Consider the following 21,070-nt stretch of genomic DNA (forward strand, 5'->3'; position numbering starts at 1 on the left):
TGTGATGGTCTCATGACATAAGGACACAGACACATACCTTTGCTGGCGTTCTCCACATGTTCCAGCTCGTCCGGAAAACCCAAGATCTCTGGATGACTCTCTTCACACTTCTGAGCCAGGAAGTGAAGAAGTGTTGTATTGTGACCGATGGATTTTGTGTCCCGCAGCTAAAAACAAAAAGAGAAAAGAATTGAGCGACCCAATTCTTTATGGTAATTTACCTTATATTCATAACTCAGTTAAATGATCTGAACTACACATTTTTAGAAATATCTGGCTTAGTGAAGCCACGTAGACAAACAGTACTTATAACATCCGAATCAAAGTTAAAATTAATTGATAAAAAGCAGCAGACATTAAATGAACAGGTTAGAATACCCTATGATATGATGATGGAAAGTCCAAGTGAGAATATTCCAAAATACTTGTGGATTTGGCCAAATAAGTAAATTATTCTGTCCTGATTTCCTCAATAAAAAAAAAAAAGAAATGTACTTTGCTATTTACTAAAATGATATTTACACAATCATAAGAAAAACTCAGTCTGAATTAAAACAACTTAAAGTTGTACTATGAACTAGATGTAAAATGATCAGTATTGTGTCAGGACCTGGTGTGGAACAGGAGACAGATCTTGGAGGAGGCAAAAGAAAAACCCTGATCTTCTTTAGTTTTAAGAGAGAGAGACTGAGAGTTGTATGAAAACAGAATTATAGAGTAACATTACTTTGAATTAATTTCCTTTATATGTGATCATACATTATACCTAACTAGACTGAATGTATAACAAAATCCCTCTGTGTCTACTTGATGGCAACAACCACGGTCGCAAACAGATTCAAGAAGCAAGTACGAGTGCAGTCCATGGCCACCAAGATAATAAGGGACTGCATGTAATAGGTACTTCAGTCAACAGGAAGGAAACAGAGTACATGAGACGGACTTAAAATCGAACTGCATTGTGATGATACTAATGCAACACACTTCCACAACCAATTACGTATGGCTCAACAAATACAAACTCTCACATACGGTACATACACACATACAAGAGTGAGTCAGAAAAGTTTGAATGTTAGTAGTGTATTGTGTTTGCCGAGTATGTGCACAGATGTGTGTGTGTACGTGTGTGTGTGTGTGTGTGTGTGTGTGTGTGTGTGTGTGTGTGTGTGTGTGTGTGTGTGTGTGTGTGTGTGTGTGTGTGTGTGAGTGCACATCAGTGCATAGGAAACTTGTTTCATATTCATTCCCCACCGTGATTGCCATGCTGGTGGAATGGCATGCTGGGAAAGCTAATTAGCACAACCCACCTCTGTGTACTCATACTGATAATATCTGTGCTGTAAACAGCCTGCAGTTGGACATGCCCACACCTGTGCACATGCAAACACGTGTGTATGCGCTCGCTCAAACACACACTGAAGCATTAGTGAACTGAAACAATTACTGAAAGTCGGAGGCATATGAGACACCAACACAAACACACACACACAAACTTTCATTAGATGAGGATCAATCATTTGCTCATGTTGGGTAATCACAATTTAATTTCATGGATTTTAAATTCTAATTCGTCTATTGTTATACCCCAGACTGTCATTACCAAACAAAAAAAATGTGCCAGTATGTTGAATTCGTCTGCGAACTAATATTAGTAAAATGTAATTAAGAGAGGGTGAACTGTGAGAAAGAGAAACATAAGACATTGTGAATGTTAACAAACAATTGTTATAAATAACACGGAACAATATGTCCTGTATTTTTAGCTCGCAATATATATTTATTGCTTCACAGATACAATGTGTTAATGGTTTAGAAAAGTAACTCGGACATGAACTAATCAGCAGGAGAATGTGCAAACTGGGAACAGTGGCTATAAGTGAAGAAACCCTGTGGCTTCCGGTAATAAGGTAACCGCTGAAATTACATGATGAAACTGGAGAGATACTAGCATTGTGAGATGACCATGTCCAAGTATTTATATTCACCAATTCATCAACAGCCCCCTGAAATATCTTTATCCACATCTGAAACTTTTAATTGAGGGTTAGGGTTATAAATATAAATAAAAATGACTTATCATTCTCAAAAAAAGGCTGGGACTTCATTTAATAATGTTATACTAAAAATAAAATTGTGGAAACTGAGCATTAAAGTTTTTAATTTATATTACTATTATCGTTTGCAACTAAGATGCTCAATAAACCAAATGCATTTTCTCTCTAGTAGAAATCATAATGTTTGGACTGTGGATATTATTATTTTTAAAATATATTTAATAATAATAACAAACAATTTGAACATATGTGTCTCAAGGGCTGGTTTTGTTCAATACTGTAAACACAGTTAAAACCTCCAGAGGAGATATCATGAGAAAATATGGTCAACACATAACGGTATTGAAAAAATTCTGATATTAAAATGCTTTGTTATATATATATGAAATACATATTTTTATGTTGATTGAGAAAGTTGACATGGTCACTACAAGGATCTTTTACAAGTGTATGTTTATGGCAGTTGAAGATTTACAGTATTTGAATGGGGAAAGGTGGTTTTAGTGGTGGATAATATTCTGTTGAGGGCCTCTGTGAGGGCAAGGGGAATCCTATATAAAGCCCCGGGGCAGTGATGTTATTTTCACAATGTTTTACATCAGGAATTCCAATCAATGCAGCTTTAGGGCATCGTGAGAACTGGACCAGTATCTGTGCACAGGTTGTATCGAGCCGGTCTGTGTGAGAGTCCCGGCCATTTCTAATCCTTGACCATCACTCGTCCTAGACATTCAAAAGTTTATGCTAAAAACTAAAAGTGAGGGAGGCTTTCACTGTCTGAATCCCTAAGCTTTGAACGAGTCTCATTAAACAGCTGCAGCTACATTCATTTTTCATCTCAAATACTTTTCATTTAAAACTGACCACATATAATGCTTTTTCACAGCTGCCATTAGTTTTGAAAGTCGGTGTTGTGTGTCTGAAGCTAGTCCTTTGAACAAATATGTCCATTTAAATGAAATGTTGAAACATTGCTTCATTACTGTGTTGCTGACAGCGAATTCTTGACAGTTATATCATTCAATCTTTCATAACATGAATTGCCTTGAGGTGGTATTATTCCAAATCCCAAACCAGTTACTACAATATATTGCTACACATTGAGCATTTAGAGCGGCAAGGTAGTTAGATTACAAGCCAACAATTGTCCATTTACATTTCTATTTAGAAAATAAAAAAAAAAAATTTGACTATTCAATTTAACTTCGACAGACGGACCTAAAGCACACAATGGACACATTGTATACATGCACATACAATATAATTACTATACTGTCTAAGAAGAGGGCACAGTTCATTTAAATATGCTTGAATAATTAATAATTTGTTTAGAAAATACATACACAAGGCCACTGGGGTGAATAAAAGGAACACAGCGATGCTACTTCATCCCAATTACAAATGTATGTGCAGAGGGCATTTACTGTATAGTGGTTAATTGTCACAGTCATCTCAGCAGTGGTTATATAACACAAGGTCACACAGATGCTGGGTAGAAGAGTCAAACAACTCAAGTGACTTTTACATGGCCGAGTCAGTTAAACTTAAATTTGACACAACTCAATGTCATGTGTTCTCGATTTATTAAGTCGAGCCCATGCAAGTGGTTTTCCTGAGTATGGCAGGGTTGAATCCCAAGAGAAATAATATTTCCTTGTTTTTGAGCTGCAGAAGGTTGATTGTTTTTATCAAATTCCTTCCTCATTATGTCTTTAATCTGCTGAACTGTCTTGCTTATGTTTCTGCTTTTATAGTTTCTTCCTTTAGCACACCCTTTACGAAAAAAATTTAAAATAAACGACATATCTGAAAAATCATTTTTTTAAATTTAAAAGTCCCCATCATGTTTGCTAAAATCTTTATCAGACGAATGATGTGAAGTCCACATTTCACCAGAGTTCTTGTAAAGCCTGAGTGGGTGTTTGGCTGAAAGAATAGATTTGCCCAAGACGGCTCCCAGGAGACGTGTGTGTGTCCTTGGCAGGACAAAGGGCTATAGTGGAGGGCTGAAGGTGAAGCAGGGTCAGCCCGTGCCCTTCCCCTTGCAGCTCTTTCCCACCACCAGCCTGCTCCTCCCTGATGAGCCCATTAGGTACCCGCGACCTGCCACCCAGGGGGCCATTTACTTGATTGACTAAAGTGAGAAAGCAGACTTTTTTTTCTTGTCCATCAATAATGGCCCAATCAGCCCCCTGAGGCGTTACCAGGCTCTACACTGACACTCCACACTGATTCAGTCAGCTCGCAGGAATACCGAAGGCACACTGGATTCACAATACAGTCCCTTTCTCACATGTTGCCTTCAAATACATGTGTACGGCAGTGGCTTATGGCAATTACAATAGGGCTCCCCATATGGAAAAAAAGCCCACGTTGAGTGTTTTAACATTTGATTTGAAATGATTGTTGAAGGGAGATTCGATTTTTTACTTTTCTACTTTTAACAGCACTGCTTCACAAGAGTCTTTCAAGTTTTCCACACTGGCTGCTTATAAGATGGATGATGCAACTTATTTTACTTGTTAATTCCCACTGCTTGATTGGCAACCACAGGCAGCGCTGGGAGGAGGCTTCCCCCGGCTTCAGCATCCCCACGAGTCCTGAAAACACTCTGCAGACTGCTCAATAAACATCCTCATCAGTTTTATCACCCATTAGATAAGATATTGAAAAGCTTTGCCTATTCTACACAACCATGTGGTGCCAAAGCCGCTTTAAAGGGACAACACAACAAAAGTGAACTTTCGGGCTGTCATTAATATTGTTCTTTTTGTTATCAGTTTGGTAGATATGACGATGATGCCGGATTTTTATCCTCCAAGTAGACAACATTAAGTTGTTGAACATTTAGGAACATTTGGCTGATGGTGTATTTATTTATGAGCCAGGATTTCCTTTTTCTCCCCAAAGAAATGGAGGAACAATATCCTCAGAGAACCTTAAAAAAACTGAATATTAAAAAAATGTGTTCATACACTTTAAACTAATTAATTGAAATTAGATTGAAAACTTTTAGGAATGAAATAATAATCATCTGCATAAAAATAGGAAGTAAGAGATTGATACACTGCTGTCTTATAAATGTGATAGCCAAGAAAAATGAGCCCAAATATGTTGACTATGCACGATTTTGATACTACAGAAAATCATCATTTGTATTTTTTCGCACTCATGTTTATGTTCTAATTTTTCAATTATTAAGGCTTGTTTCTCTCATATTTTAAATTTAAATCTGTTTAAATTTGTGGAGTTGCACTTTTCCTTTTCCAATACAATCCATCCACCTGACAGGGTCTGGCATATCAAGATGCTGATTAAGTCAGTGTCTGCAGAACTGAATGTCCATCATTCAACTATCAGCTGTCGAAGAAGATGCTGGCAGCTCTGCGACCTGTCCGCATGCAACCATGTGTCACCTCGACCCCACAAGATTCATACCAGATACTGAGATGTAAAATTAGACTCTCATGCTGTTCATTAGTTTGTTCATATACTTCACATCAAAACTATCTCAATGTTTTGTCAGTAGTTTTATTAAATTAATGCTGAATAAACTGTACAGTTTCTGATTTGCACTAGGATTTCTAAAACTTAAAGTGTAAAAACATGGTATGTTGTGATTCTATTTATATAAAATAAATTATGTATTTTAAAATCGTAACTTTAGCAACTTGTTTTCTTTGTGACATGACTAACCGTTGCCTTGTCTGCAGTGGGACTGACACTCTCCAAACTAAAGGAATCTTCCTCTCAGAACACACTGCAAAAGAATCGTCTTGTCTCACAGGAGAGTGCGACAAGTTTCAATCTTTCACACCTCTGCATGCTGTGATTTCACCTGGAAGTGAACGGAAGTGCTGCCATTGTTGGTTAGTTTATAGTAATAAAACCCACAACCAACCCAGGAGCTGGACGTAGCAGAGTTAGATGTCAACAACCTTAAATCCATTCACACTGTAAGGATGTGATTGCTCATTATTGTCACTTAATGCTTCATACATTTGAACAACATACTTTTCATGTGTGTATTTTTGACTTGCTGGTGTGTTACCTTGCAGAGGAAATTGACGTTGAAACCAAACGTCTGAGCATTCCTCGAGCCCGCATTCATGTAATTGCCGACCAGCAACACCAACTCCAGGAGTTTGCTGAAGCTTTCGCTCTTCTTCACCTCCTCGCAGGCAAACGTCACATTCATGATATCCGGTCGGATGTTGTTCACCTGCTCCTCGAACGTCAGCTTGAACAGAATGCCGTTGAGACGCGACCGAAGGAGCTTCACCGAACTCATCTAAAGAGATCGCAAAAAAAAGAAAGGGGTGTAATTAGTTGGTGTTGGTGTTGAAATTCTATAGCGAGAGCAATCCAACATGTTCAACTGCAACCGTCAGTAACCATCTTTAAAAAACTGATATATTTTAGGACAGAAAATAAAGCCTAAACAAGTCTTTTATGGCGCTACCTTGAAATCCATGTTAATTCCCCAGTGTAAATACGTCTGTAACAAGTTTTAATAACGTGAAAATCAACTACCCTCTGTAGAAAGTGGGATTAACCTGTTTCCTGACTTTCATACAGACAAAGAAAGCACCCATTAAACAGATTTGTCATAAATAAATAATTTTACAGCCCCAATCAATACTTGTGGAAAAGGCTTGGGTGGGGGAATCACTGAAGCCAGGGAAAAAAGGAGGGGAAATGAAAATGGGAGGGAATTAAAACAAATAGGGCTCTGGGTGTAAGATATGTGGCAAAGCAGCAGCCACAGACACATTCTACAGATTGCTGCATAATCCGCTGCTTGAAGGCAACTTTTGATCCAGCCCATAATGTTTCATTACTGCTGAAATGTATTCCTGAGTATGAGCAAGTAGTGTGCGTAACAATACCCCCCGCTCCCCCACACCAACATTCCCACCCACCTCAAATCATTGCGCGTACACACACGTACACACACACACACACACACACACACAGACGCAGCTCCCCCCCCACCCCCTCACTTGAATTGCTGTGTATACAATAAGGAGAAATCATGATGAAAGGGAGCACGTTGATGACAGCTCAGGCAGAGAAAAGCTTGAACATGGCTTATTTCCCGAGGGAACGTAATAGCTCTGCATTGAGGAGCTACTTCATCAGTCGTGAGTTATATGGTCACAACATTGGTGGGATCATGAGTGAAACTGCCGCCACCTGCTTCATCACATCTCCTAAAAGACACAGGCAGTGTGTAACAAGTAAAGAGAATAACTTAGGGGACGGGGGAACATCTGTGATCCTTGAACCTCACTGAACATTTCGGTTGTAAAATTGTATAATGTACCTCTGTGATCATATTGTATAAAGTATAAAGTATAAAAAATAACACTTTTAACACTTTTTGTTATCTCAGTAGTCTGACACGGAGCATACCAACAACTTGTATGTGGTTAAATCTAATACATATACCCAAAAACCTTTACATACACAATCACAGCTGTAATTACCTGCTAATAAAACTATCTTGGGGTGAAAACTTCTTCTGATGAATAATAACAAAGGCTATGATGTCCCTCACTCCAAGTTAACAGTATGGCATATGAAGCAATATATTATTTATCCTACCACTGCACAAGTTGGGACTGATTATTGTCAATCAATGCGAGGATTAGGATACACTATCAAGACAGCTGACTACAGCAGCCTTCTTTTCAAAGAACTTTGTTACAAACAGGATTCATCGCCTCAGGGTATGATTTTTTATTGCGGGACAAGATTGACATCTGATGTCAAAAAATGGCACTCACAGAGTTCCCAATACTGAATCCTAATCAAAAATGATTGACCTTCTCTTTGCCTGCCTTAAAAGTACTTCCTTTTTAATCACAGCCTCTGTCATTTGGAACTTCGGTTACGTTTTCTTTTTCTGTTTTTCTTTTCATTAGAAATGCCCTTTACACTGTTCGCGACATTTTAATTAAACATAACTGCAACTCTTGGTGATGCATTCCTCAAAATTGTGAGACATTTGTGGATTTCATGGTCCAACCAAAAACCACTGTCCAGCCACAGGAAATTATACTCACCACAATGCTGAACTGCTCCGACTCCACCAGCTCTTCATATTCACCCTTTAGTTCCGCTAGTGCGCTCAGCTCTTTCTGCTCTGGAAGGTTCTTTATCAGGTTCTACAAGTGGGACAGAGGGAACACACACACACACACACACACACACACACACACACACACACACACACACACACACACACACACACACACACACACACACACACACACACACACACACACACACACACACACACACACGTCAGGATAAAAATCACCTCATGGACAAGGATGACAGAGTATCTTTCACAGGAGAAGGAGAAAAGAGGCCATTTAAGCAAAGAGTGAAGCTGCTGAGTGTGTTCCTGTTCAACTTACCTTTTGAATTTGAATATATATTAATAGTTATATATATTTAAAAAAAATAATCACAGAGTACAACCATTCCAATAGCTCTAGATCTGTGCCCTTTGATGGACTTTTTCTAGAGCCCATTGCAGAACAAGTATATAAATGTAAGGCTCTTCATTGATTTGTTAATTAATACAGCTTGAATGAAAAAAAACATCCTTTGAGTTGTAAACCAGTCAAAACACAACATTTTCACTCCATATATTAATATCTTCATGAGACAGGGTTGGAGTCATGCTGCACAGAGGTTCGGTAGCAGAGTGAGCAGATAAGGTCACATAATCACTGTTGGCTCTTTACTGTGACAGTAGTGGCCCTTAGCCAATTACTGAACATGTCGGGGATCTTCAGATAATTGACCTTCTACTGCATAATCCACATCACCTTGCAACTGCCTTAGAAATACATGCAGCTGGTTTTCCATTATTTCTTCTGTTAAGTTGCCCTTATGGAAACAGTGGAAAAGAGTTGGTGCTGATGTTGGTGAGGTTGAAGATTAGGACTGAGAAGAGGAAGACCATGGGAGGGGCTGTTTTTCTGAAAATGTTAATTGTTTGTGTTAAGGTCAGCCTAGTTAATAAACTTTAACACATTGACTTTTCCCCTCTTTTTCTCCGAGGAGAAGAAGAAGAGTTGCCCTTTCCAGGTCTTCACAAAGCTTCCTTCATCATTAGTTCCCAAATGTAACCAGCGGGAGTAGACTGGCGAAGGGGCTCATGGGCAGATGGAAGTCAGACATGGAAAACAGAGAGCAGACACAGCTACGAGGCCACGGGTCTGACTGACCACTTTATAGACCTCGGCAGTCATCGCAGGCACCGCAGCCATAGTCTACTGCCCACTAATGATGACATCTCTGTCCTTCCCTCAGGGAACTCAGCAATACAAAAACTAAGCCATAATGCAGGGCTGGCATTCCTGCTTAGGAGGAAGCCATTATATCAAATGTTGCTTGCTTTTTCGGAGGCCCCAATTAGGGTCTGCAGCAAGCAGTGGTGCCCTGATAATGAAGGCCTTTGATCATATCAGCAGAAGCAGAAAAGATGGTTGATGATATCAAATAAATAAATAAAACTATTTGTGTAATTGGAATTGTATGTTTGAGCTAGATGATGACGGGACATATGTTTCTATTTTTCTCCCTTTTGGGCGAGAGCAATGGAGTGTACATTTTAGTTGAGTTCATCTTGGCATGGTATAGAAAAGAAGGAGCAGTGTCCTCTGTAGAGTCTTCACAATAGATTCACTGTTAGTGAATGTGTTCCAGCCAACGACAGCATTTAAAGATAGACATCACATCTATACCTCCTCCAAATGCACAAAAATGAAGCCAAAATATTCAGCATACAGACACTGCCACATTGCACTGGTGACAGAAGTGATGGGGGAGCAGAGCAGCCGTACTGAGATACGTCTGATGCCATCAGTCATTAGTCATTCTAATTAAAACCACACTTATCTGAAACATGAACATCTGAACACGTGTCAGTGTGATGAGAACTACCTAAGATGACAGATGTATATATTAATCTAATTAGTGTGTATTTTGACATGTCCCATCTGCTAACATGGAGAAGTTGTTGTTTAGGAGCCATACTGCAGCCAGCCATGAGGAGGTGTTTGTCTGTTCTTCAGTGAATGTGTGCTTTTAATAATGGTCAGTGATTTTTTTTCATGCAGAAATCCATTGTGATACAGTTTACAAGCATGCAAACACACCTTCATTTTGTAAGGAGTGCACTTGATTCTATGAAGGAGGTGAAATTATTCTAAAACATTTCAACATGCCACAGTACAACCGAAGAAACGCAAGAAAGACAAGGCTCTGAAAGATCAAATCCACCTTGCGCTTGTCATTTCATTTGTCTGTCATCTTGTTAATTATCAGAAACCCCACGGAGCACAATTGACACAAAGGCAGCACCATATGTGAAGCAATGTGGGAGACTGGGTGAGGATGCTGGGCCAGACTCCGCACCACAGGCCACCAGACACACACAGCAGTCTGGGAGAGATTACTGGAAGTATGCTAGCAACACTACACATTCGTTTACAGCCTTGAGCGAAGATGAAGGCACTACATATCAGCACACGTGCCAAGATCTGCAATCCGCGGACAAAATGGCAAACGGCAACAGCAGAATTTGGATGTTGAGGTTAAAACCTTATAAACACTATTTTATGTAGTATTTTCTTGTCAAATATAAAATTAGACTGCCGGCTGAGCAAGAGAAAACAATGAATATATTTGATACCTGGTAAATGTGAAGTATACGTTTGCTGATATTCTTTTATGATGAATTGTTGAGATTTGAGCGGGAAATGAGGCTATTTCACTGCCCTGCTTGTGTCTTATTTCCGATACAATGATGTGACGAACTATATTCTCTGAATCAGTCGTGTAAGTAGGAAATAACTTCAGCACAGGTTCAGAACATGTCCCTCAACATTTCTTTGTTCCGTCTTTCTTGTCACGTATCATTAGAAAACGTACAATATAAAAGATTCCAGTCAACATGTGTAACTGTCTACATGGATTTCTTTTCAGAAGGAAGTCCTTCAGTAGGTGTTTTTTTTTCCCCAGTTTGCTCAGATTTGCTCTCAGACTGCGAGCAGCAGTTATGGCTTTCATTGGTAGATTTATTGTTCCTCCGCTGACTCTGTCACAGTTTCAAAAGCTTTGAACAGCTCCAGTCGTGTATATTTTTATGTATATTTTTATCCGACTCTCAAAAAATCCACGGTGTGATCTTGGATGTGTGTCACTCCCCAGTTCAGTTTGACAAATCAGAATCATTTAAAATCTGTCAGGTGTAGTGAAAATCAAAGAACACAATCGGAATCAAAGAACAATTAATTTCCATCAGTGTGAAATTAAGTGAATAGGACAGGACATTCTTTTGTTTAATATTCTACTCGGAAACTGATTAGGATTAGGATATCATTGCACACAATACTAAATATATGTATTAGAGATTTACAGTAAGTGGATTTATTCAAGGACTCATAAAACCTCACAACACTGTTACTGGCCTTCTTTTCGTCTCACATTCACTCAAAACTGTGGTTTATTTTTTTTGGTGTGGTAAATATTGACAAAATAGTTCCTGTGCTGCTACCCTTACTGAAAGGTCTGCACTTGAGGAATGGAAGCAGTTGGGAGGGTAAAGAAGAGTGTTAAAGTAATGAGATACAGGTTACGGTTCACTAAACATTTGTAGAGGATGACAGTATCTTCAGGGCTTTCACTTCCACACTTTGATCTCTGCTGCTGTCAACCAGCTTCCAGTGAATCGACTTCACAGTTTCAAGGCCATGCCAGGCTGAAAGGGTGGTATTAGGCATCAACTTAACCATAGAGTTTACAGGGATGCACGCTCGTACAAACATCAGGCTGTGACGATGGTGTACATGTTTCTGTCTTTCTTCGTTCGTCTTCTTTGGCTCATTTTCCACTAGCACCTTGTAAAATATACATGAGTGGATGGAGAAGTATGTTCTGAACAGAAATTACCAAGAAACTTTAAAATTCAGTCTGAGACAAGTGAATTGATGAAGCTGATGAAGCAATGAAGTCCATGCTGGGTAAAGAAGAGACGCCTGTGTCTTGTGAGGCTCACAACAAAGACACAAGAGGAGCCATGTTTGTCATGGGCGTGATGTAATTTTCTCCTCAGTTTTGGGAGAAAGACAAATGCAGTGTTCCCTCCTCCCTACTGTGGCACCTTAGCTAGCTCCCCACCTGGCTCATGGCAAATCAGTGAAGACTTCAGTTTGAATCAATAATAAAAAATAATACAGCAGCTCACAATATTCTACGAGGCTTATTTCTCCAATCAACACTTGACAGTTTCAAAAAAGACATTATGTGTAATTTCACAATTTTTTTTCTTTCTCTCAAAACTATGCTTAAGAGTCAAGACAGGAGAAATAAGGAGCTTTACACAATAGCGTTGTGGGTGTAGATGGTATCTATCTCAAACAAAAGGTTACAACTACTGCAAACTGAATACCTGGAACAAAAAAGGCTATAACGTTGTTTTTGTTTTCAAGAATAGGGACAGTTTTGACAGACAGGGCCCAGTAAAGTGCAGTGTGGTGCCTTACATTTATATTTTCAGCTTACAGACTTTGAAATAACAACTTTTAAAAACAACATTTATGTTATTTGAACTCATATGTAATGTAAATGACACATATTAAATATGAAATGCATTTGAATACAAGGTTTTGCATATTACATCATTGAGCCCAATGGTAACTTGAGTAATTTACTCAAGAGAAAAAAACAAACTGCAAATCTTGTCTCAAAGGTAAAACATGTTAAACAATGAACATGCAGTCAAGCAGGCTGCTGTAGTCTCAGAGAATCTGCACCCTGCCAAACCACACAAACCCCTCAAATCTCACTATGAGCAAAGCTACAGTGACAGACTGACAGGCAACAAACTGCATGTGACAGATTCTTAAATCGCATTAAACTAAATGAGAAATGCAGTTTGAAAGAAAGACAAACACAGCGAGAGAGAGAGAGAGAGAGAGAGAGAGAGAGAGAGAGAGAGAGAGAGAGAGAGAGAGAGAGAGAGAGGAGGGGAGAGATTAATTTCAGGGTTGGGGCTGGAAAACCTGACAGACTAAGTGTGACATTGAATTTGTCTTTTAGAAAGAAATATGGAGCATTTTTTTAACGTGCACACCTGAGCACTTGCATTCACCATGAAAGGTGTGAAGCAAGATTAAAAGGGAAATTAACAAGGCGTATAGAGGGTTCATATTGAGAAAAAAAAGAGATAAGCACAGACGCAGGAATTTAAGAGAGAGAGACAACAGGTGATAAATAAAATGTTTCTGAACGCCTAAACGTGTCAGATACAACTCCCATACGTAAAACTCTGCTAAAAGGGAAACTGTTGAATGGTGGAAAGAAAGACGATGAACTCCACTACACTGCATCAAAGCTATATCCTATTACAGGTGGTATATGACAGGTTTATGTAAAAGGATTATACATCCATGTCTGTTCATAGTATATGTAGTGTGGACTTTGTATGATTTTTATAAAATATATTAGGATTATTTTGTCGTAATACACATGTGAATCTTTGAGTTATGGCCAAAAATGTGTGTTGTGAGTTCCTACTGCTCTTCACCTTTGACCACCACATTCTAATTCTATCATTCATGAGTCAGAGTGAACATTTGTGCCAAATTTGGGGAAATTGCCTCAAGGCGTCATGGAGATGCTGCGTTCAAGAGGCAAACAAAAAAAAACAACGTATTTTCCTTGACCTTAGACCTCGATATTCTACTCAGGTCATCCCTGAATGCAAGTGAACTTTTTGGGCCTGATGTAATGGAACTTCCCTCTGGGTATCTCTGAGAAATAGTGTTGCACAGAGACCTTCACATTTGACCACCAAAGTCTTAACAGTTCAACTTTTAGTCCAAGTTACCTAATTTAAAGAAATTCCCTCACAGTGATCTTACCGTAATGTGTTTACAAGAGGAGGACGGACTGATGGAAGAACGGACAACCTGAAAACATAATGTCTTCGGCTACAGCTGTCACAGGTGCCGAGGCATAAAAAGGGGAGCTGGCCGTAATAGTAGTTTATTTGTTTGTGGAGTCTCCTGTCTGAGAGTTTCTCTGTGAGTGATGTCCCGTCTGTCCCAGAAACAAAGACACTAAATTGCACAGTGAGAATAGAAAACTAATCTCTACTGTTTTAAGAAAGTACAGCACCCAGTGAGCCTAAGGACAAGATACATGGAGTCCATCTAATCAAAATTTAACTACACATGCACGCCCGCACACACACACTCACACACTCGTGCATGTGACCGTGACTGTGTGTGTTTTTAATCAATATTCAACCTGAGGACACAGTGCCTGGCCTGGACCCTGTGGCTAGAGATCAGCAGCATGGTGATGATCAGTGGAAAGTACATCTAGTACCTTGGGTCCTGGCCATCAATTTCTAAAGCACATTTGATATTGCACCAGGCCTGTTTTCCCAATTCCCTGCCTTTACTTTGTTTATTCACCACTTTTCTGTCTTATTTTCTCAGCCCTCCCAAATCAGCATAATGTATTTCACATTTTTAATGTTAAATTAGCATTTGATGCAGAAGAGAGTTATGTGCTGTGTGCCAAAATAAACCACAATTAAGCCCAAGGGGGACCCCCGGTTCTCCTGCTTAAGCTCTAATCCAAGAGACGCAATGCAAAGCCATACTTATCGCCTTGCCCCACATGTGCACTTTTACACCATGCAAATGATGCCCAACAATGTGCCACGGTGCTACAATCACCTGTTGCTCGGCAGAGAACAGAGGCTGGCATGGGCACCGCCAGACCCTGCAGCCAATGGGCTACCGCGTGTAATGATGGGCCCATGCATATGGATGAGCATCTTCGTGATCTGGGTGATTGACAAGACGGATAAACAATAATAACAAGCGAGGCTAGTTTGAAAGACTCCTGCGAGACCTGCAGGAGAGGTTGTTGCCATGGCGAGGTGATGAGAGGTAGTGCAGATCCGTACACTGATAACCCTGGTGTTTACTGCGAGACGACCTAGTCAGTGTGTATTTCACGGCAATATACAGCACATTCCTGGAGTATTCTCTCCATCAAATGTATTTTTTTAAGATATAACCTTAAAATAAAAAATATATATATTTTTCTCCCTAATTAACACTCAGTGCCGCATAATGAGTGGTCTAACCGGACAATATCTCCAAAAACATATTATAAAGTGACTTTACACATTGACAGATGCTGGGACACTAATTCCTGTTTGAATGAAATACTTTTGCATGATTGCATAATTTTGACTTACCACATATTTTCATGATAAATCAGAAGGTATACAAATCGGTTTAATATGTGTAGCATCCTTATTGGGCTTATTCTAAATGATTAAAATGATAATGTTCTCTACTGTTTATTGAAAACCTCTGGTATGTCATTGAACAAGTGCTAAAAACATTGTGCACACATCTACTCAGACATGCTGACTTTGGACACTTTCCTGCGCTTCTTTGCTATTCTTACTGGTGCATTTGCACAAAACATAGAACAATACTAATTACAAATGAATAGCGGCAGAGCAGGGTAAGTCATTAGCCTTTCCTTTTGAAAAGTAGATGGGCTAATATAAAATACATTGGCAGACATTAAACATTGAGAAGCCACTCTGATATTCCGCAAAAACAAGCCCCCAGGGCCGTATCATCTGCTGACGAGAGTTAGTTTACCACACACACCAAAAACTGGGTGTGTGTTAAACATTTAGTGATGATTCTCTCATTTCTTGCAGCTAGATCACACGACATGTCCTGGATACTGGTGCCGCTCTGGAGCAGTCTACTGAACAGTTCTTGTTTTGTGTGATCTCTCCCTGTATGTGTGTATCTATGTGTCTTTCTTCTGTCGGTTCGAGCTCCCTCTATGACCAAATTAAAATGGTCCAGACAACCTTTGGTTTGTGGGTCTGACCTTGTAGATAATCCTAATCTCAGTTTTCCACTGTGTAACACAACATGATGGCTAACTAACAAAGAAGTAATTTACAAATCCACAACAGCCTGAAGGCATGGTCTGGATGTTGGTCATTTTAAATCAAGTAATATACCAGTGGAAGTCTAAATTGCCATAATTTCAACTCGTCTATTTGGATGTAACATTTGAAATTAAGTGGCCGAATAAATTGAACACACTAAACACAACCCTTTTGTGATTATGCATTGGCTCTGGTGCACTGACCTCAATGTAGTGATGAGCTTTGATGAGACAAGGAATTAGAAATGAGCAGAGATTGGACATCAATAGAACGCTGCTAAACTCTAAACTATACACAGAATCATGCACGAGAAAGTGTGTTGTGTTTCTGCATGATGGAGGCAGGAAATCTGATTAGACCTTTAAAAGCTTATATTGGCTTGGCCAGAAGAGAGTATGCATGTATTGTAGAATATTTAAAAATGCATTAACTGTAATCACGAAGGGCAATTTCCCAAGATGTGCCAATATAAACAACAAGGGAACAGAAGGTTGTCCAGCAGAAATATTGTACAAGAGAAATAAGATTTAAAAAAAAAGTGGAAAGAAAAAAGAAGCTTTGAGGTTGCTGTTAGAAAGTATTAATCCAAATTCCTGAAACAAATACCACTTAGTAATCCCTCCTACTGGAAGTAAAATATCTTCCTAACTATGATTAACTTTGGAAACAGTTCCTGCCAGATATAACAAACTATGTACACTGGGATTATTTGCCTATTTTTAAGAGAAAACTTGTAAAACTGAGTAGCGTGTTCCTGCAGTGCATTTTGCATTATCGTTAAAATGGGCCATTTTCACCCATCTCAAAAAGGTCATCTCAATAACAAACAATTTAAGTATGAAAGTAATTGAGATGACCTACAGTGATTTCGTATGACGAATCGCCCAACCCAAAAGACTAAATTATTCAGTGCATAAGTAATCCCTATGAATATTTCAGATTGACTGAATAATACTTACATAAACAAAGATGCCCTAAAATTCCCCTCTGCCTTTTTAAATTGGAATATAATGCAGACGAATGGGAAAATACATATTTTTTTTTTTCAAGATATCAGAATTTTAAACATATGCATTGTGTACACTGATAAATAAGAGCATGGCCTTACAACAACAACTAAATCGCATTTGATGCACCTAAAAATAAATAAGGGTAGTAATGACAATATAATTGGAAATTAACACAAATAACATGGTAATGGACAAAACTTAATAAGTTGCAATGTTATTATACTCACAAACTAATATAGTAACCTGGGTAGTAAACTATTATGAGCCCCCCCCCCCCGCATGTGTACCGGATGAACACCCCATTCACTATTTGTGTTTTTAAGTGCTTGTTAACAAACTGGGTGTTTTTTAAACCTCCTTGGGTTCCATTGGCAGGAACAGTGAGGGCACGGGACCAAATACCATCATTATGCCAGTTGAGACTTCCCCGTGGGTGCAAAGAGGCTGTGGGGGATTTTGGAAAAATCAAAGCACCAAAGGAGAGAAAAGTTAAGTCAAAGACAGGAAGGTCATGGCCAGCGATTTAAACAATGCAAGTGAGGTAGAATATGCACTAAGCTCAGGGCGTTCTGGGGGTCTTGTAGTGTCAAACTAAACACAAACACAATGCAACCAGGCCCCTGAAGCCCAGAGCACACATGGCTGACTCTTTTACACACAAATAAGGTCTACAGGACCCTTCCCTTGCTGTTTCTGCTGCCAGCCAACAATAAAAAAGAAAAGCTTTGTCAGGCTGTCGGCCCTTTAAAAGCAGACCTTTGCCAAGCTTTCCGAGTCTCAATCTGTTTTCACTGTGCCAGTGTTCATTATTGCCTTTGATTGTTCCTTCATCTCATTGTTGTACAGAGTAGTGGGGGTGGTGGGGCTCTGATGTCTTTTTAAATTTGATGAAGCTGACCTGATATAAAAAAGTGACCTCTGTCCACCAGCACTATGAATATTGTAGGGAAATGAGATAGAGGGAGAAAGACACAGAGAGAGAGAGAGAGAGAGAGAGAGAGAGAGAGAGAGAGAGAGAGAGAGAGAGAGGTTGCATGTGTGTGTGTGTGTGTTTGCTCCTGTGCAACGGCCTTACACACACACTCACTGGTGGGATGATAAATGACCGTGCAGCGGCTCGGAGATGGAGGAGATAACTGACCCTGTCTTTACATTTGCATGTACTGAACGTATGTTTGTATGCCGTCTGCATTGAGATGAAAATAAGTGTTGAATTGCAAGGATTCTAATGGAGCCCGGATGAATGGTGAGAGCCAGGACTGTCTGACAGCATTCAGGGATGTGTACATCATCTCTGAAGCGTTGATGGGCCCTAATGCAGAATAAGGAGAGCCAATCAGCTCCTATCTATCTACTCTGCCAGGGTGACACATTGTGGGGGTACTTCAAGGCCAGCGCGCTGCCATATTCTGCTGACAAATCATTACATTAGACATGTCGACGGAGAAGGAAGATAATAAGATTGAGTTACAGAGTTTTAGATGCATTATGAACACCTCTTGCTTCCTTGGTTACTTCCATTTTCACTATTCCTTCCATTTATCAATTCTCCACTTGCTTGTCACCGCTCTGTGCAAAAATAATGCCGCAGAAGAATTTTGAACTGGGCTAAATTTTGTCGCGCTTTATTTTCCTCTTGTGTCAAGTGCAACGAGAACAGGTAAATTGGAGCCATTGTTTATCAGAGCTCCAGGTCAGTGTTTGTGAATCCAAGCAAACTTTGTAGAACTGCCGGTCAAGTACAATACATCAATACCAAGCTTGGAGCATTCTTTACTTTACCTTTAAATAAACATAAAGAAATGCTCACTGAAGCTAAAAAAAAAATATGGATGTCCGCAGCAACTGTGCGTCTCTCACATCTGGTGTTTAATATGACATGTAGCTACTCATGGTGGTACCTATGCCAACAAGGGTTTTTAAATTAGAAATCACTTAGCCTTTTAACACACAATTCTTATGTTTTTAATTAATAAATTAAATGCGGAAGCAGCAGGTGATATCAATCTGTGAAAAGTAACTAACAACTAATGGAGCACAGCAGTATTTAAACAAGGGTTGATCAGAGGCAATGCCAGCTTCATCTTACATCTCGTACATATTCCCTTTATTTAAATATGTTTCCTTTCCATCCATCTTGTTTTATCTCTTTTTTAATTTGTGTGTATTTTCGGTGCACACGCTCACCCACTCTTAATATTAGCAAGATGGTAAATGCATTTCCCTTTGTAATTGCCCAAGCCATGCCGACACATTTACTCTGAATGTGTGTGTGTTGTCCATGTGGATAAATGGTGATTGGCGTGTGGCTGAAAGTGGGTGGTGTAGAGTGATTAATCAGCATAATGAGTGTAGATGAGCGCTGTGCAGATGGAGCCCACACTCAGGACTGTGTCACCCAGCAGGAAGTCTCCGAGTCTCGGGGCATGTGTCGTTTGCTTCCTTGTGAAATTTGTGAGCTCATTTCTGCATGATTTTATTCTATAATCATCTAGCTCCTATTTCACAATGTGTGACTAAGCAACGTTTTAACATAAATACAAATGTTGTCTCTCTTGTCAAAGTTTACCTTATAATACTGTGTACATTCAGAAGAACTTTTTTCTCGAGGAGCAATTTGTGCTGTCCGTCAAACACAAGATCTGAGTTTTCAGTTCTTCACAAGAAGCAAAAGCCACCATAGCAACTGTGTGGCATGAAACTATCTGATTAAGATGAGTTTCTTTAGAAATGAGCATTTCACAAACAAAAAGAGACAGAGAGCGACTTTGAGTGATATCCCCGAGCAAAGGCAAATGTGAGGAACTGCCTCCATGATAAATGACAGTGGAGAATTTGCCAAATCGTCAACCACCCAGCGTCACATTGTGAACATGAATACATTCAAGACAGCGCACAACATTTGAGATGAAGAAAGAATAAATTCCATATTCAAGTGTGTGGGTTCAACCTGATAATAAATACAATAATGTGAAGCTTTCAATTTCTATGCTGTCTTTTAACTTACTTCGCAGGAGGTTTTGGACGCCTTCAGTGTGTCCCCTGCTCTGCCAACATATGTTCACTCTGTGAGCTTTCTGTATGCACTTGTGCGCAATGTGAGACCTTCCCACTGCCTTGCTCACATAACTGTCGTTGGCACTGTCTCACAGCAGCAGGAATATTACGTGAGGGGAGTATAATGCTCTTACCCTGACGTTCAGACCTGGAGCAGGAGAGGGCAACATGTTTTTCTTTGGTGAAGGTTTTGATTTCATTACTTTATATTCATGTACTTAATATGCAATTGTCAATTAGATAGTAATCGTCATGGGGAATGAAGAGGAAAAACTAAGTTAGAGCAAACGCTTGCTCAATTTGACTTGGATAAATGTGACCACTGAATACGGATCCCACTACAAACATTTTCTGAAGAGCTTTGTCTTAATTGTCCAGTCCCAGCATTACTCTGGTCTTAATAAGCAGTGACTCACTTGCACAATGTGGGCTTCTTCTGCACTGATAAGTTAACTCAGTTGGTCCCCATGCCCCCCCCCTACGTTGTGACATTAGCTTGGTTCCCAGATGTTTGTGTTAACTCTCTCACTCTCCTGAGCCTTGTTGAGCCTGTCTCTTTGTCAGCAGCCTCAGAGTCCTGGTTCATATTTATTAAAGAGGGATATGGAAGAGGACAGAGGAACAACAGAAACTCTCTCAAATAGGGTGAGTAGCTGCTTCCGTGTGGAAACAAGAACCTCGTTTTTTTAAACACTGAATAAAGGATCTTAAAAGGTCACAGCAGATGCCTGTAAATACATCACTTCAAAAGACGTGTGAGAATTGAAGGGGTAGCTTTTTATCTTGTTCTCGGTTTGTCAGACTTTTTCTTTTTGTGCGTTTAAATCGGTACCAGTGCCCTTGTCGGGCCTTGAGAAGAGCTACAACTATTCAAGAGCTCACAGTTAAAGCAGATTACTGACCAGTTTCTTCAGTGTATCTTG

At 39.5% G+C, this 21,070-nt stretch overlaps 1 protein-coding gene across 7 annotated transcripts in view; it reads right to left on the reverse strand.

Moving 5' to 3' along the window:
• diaph2 (diaphanous-related formin 2) overlaps positions 1-21,070 on the reverse strand; it is a 337,820-nt gene that overhangs the window by 122,771 nt on the left and 193,979 nt on the right. For all 7 annotated transcript variants that reach the window (XM_034597177.1, XM_034597173.1, XM_034597175.1 and 4 more), the window contains 3 exons: positions 8,126-8,227; positions 6,109-6,348; positions 38-167 (listed from right to left, as the gene is read on the reverse strand). In XM_034597177.1, coding sequence (XP_034453068.1) covers positions 38-167; positions 6,109-6,348; positions 8,126-8,227 — 472 coding nt within the window. The remainder of the gene's footprint in view (positions 1-37; positions 168-6,108; positions 6,349-8,125; positions 8,228-21,070) is intronic.

This window comes from Hippoglossus hippoglossus, chromosome 10, assembly GCF_009819705.1.
Source record: "Hippoglossus hippoglossus isolate fHipHip1 chromosome 10, fHipHip1.pri, whole genome shotgun sequence".
NCBI classification, from domain to species: domain Eukaryota; kingdom Metazoa; phylum Chordata; class Actinopteri; order Pleuronectiformes; family Pleuronectidae; genus Hippoglossus; species Hippoglossus hippoglossus.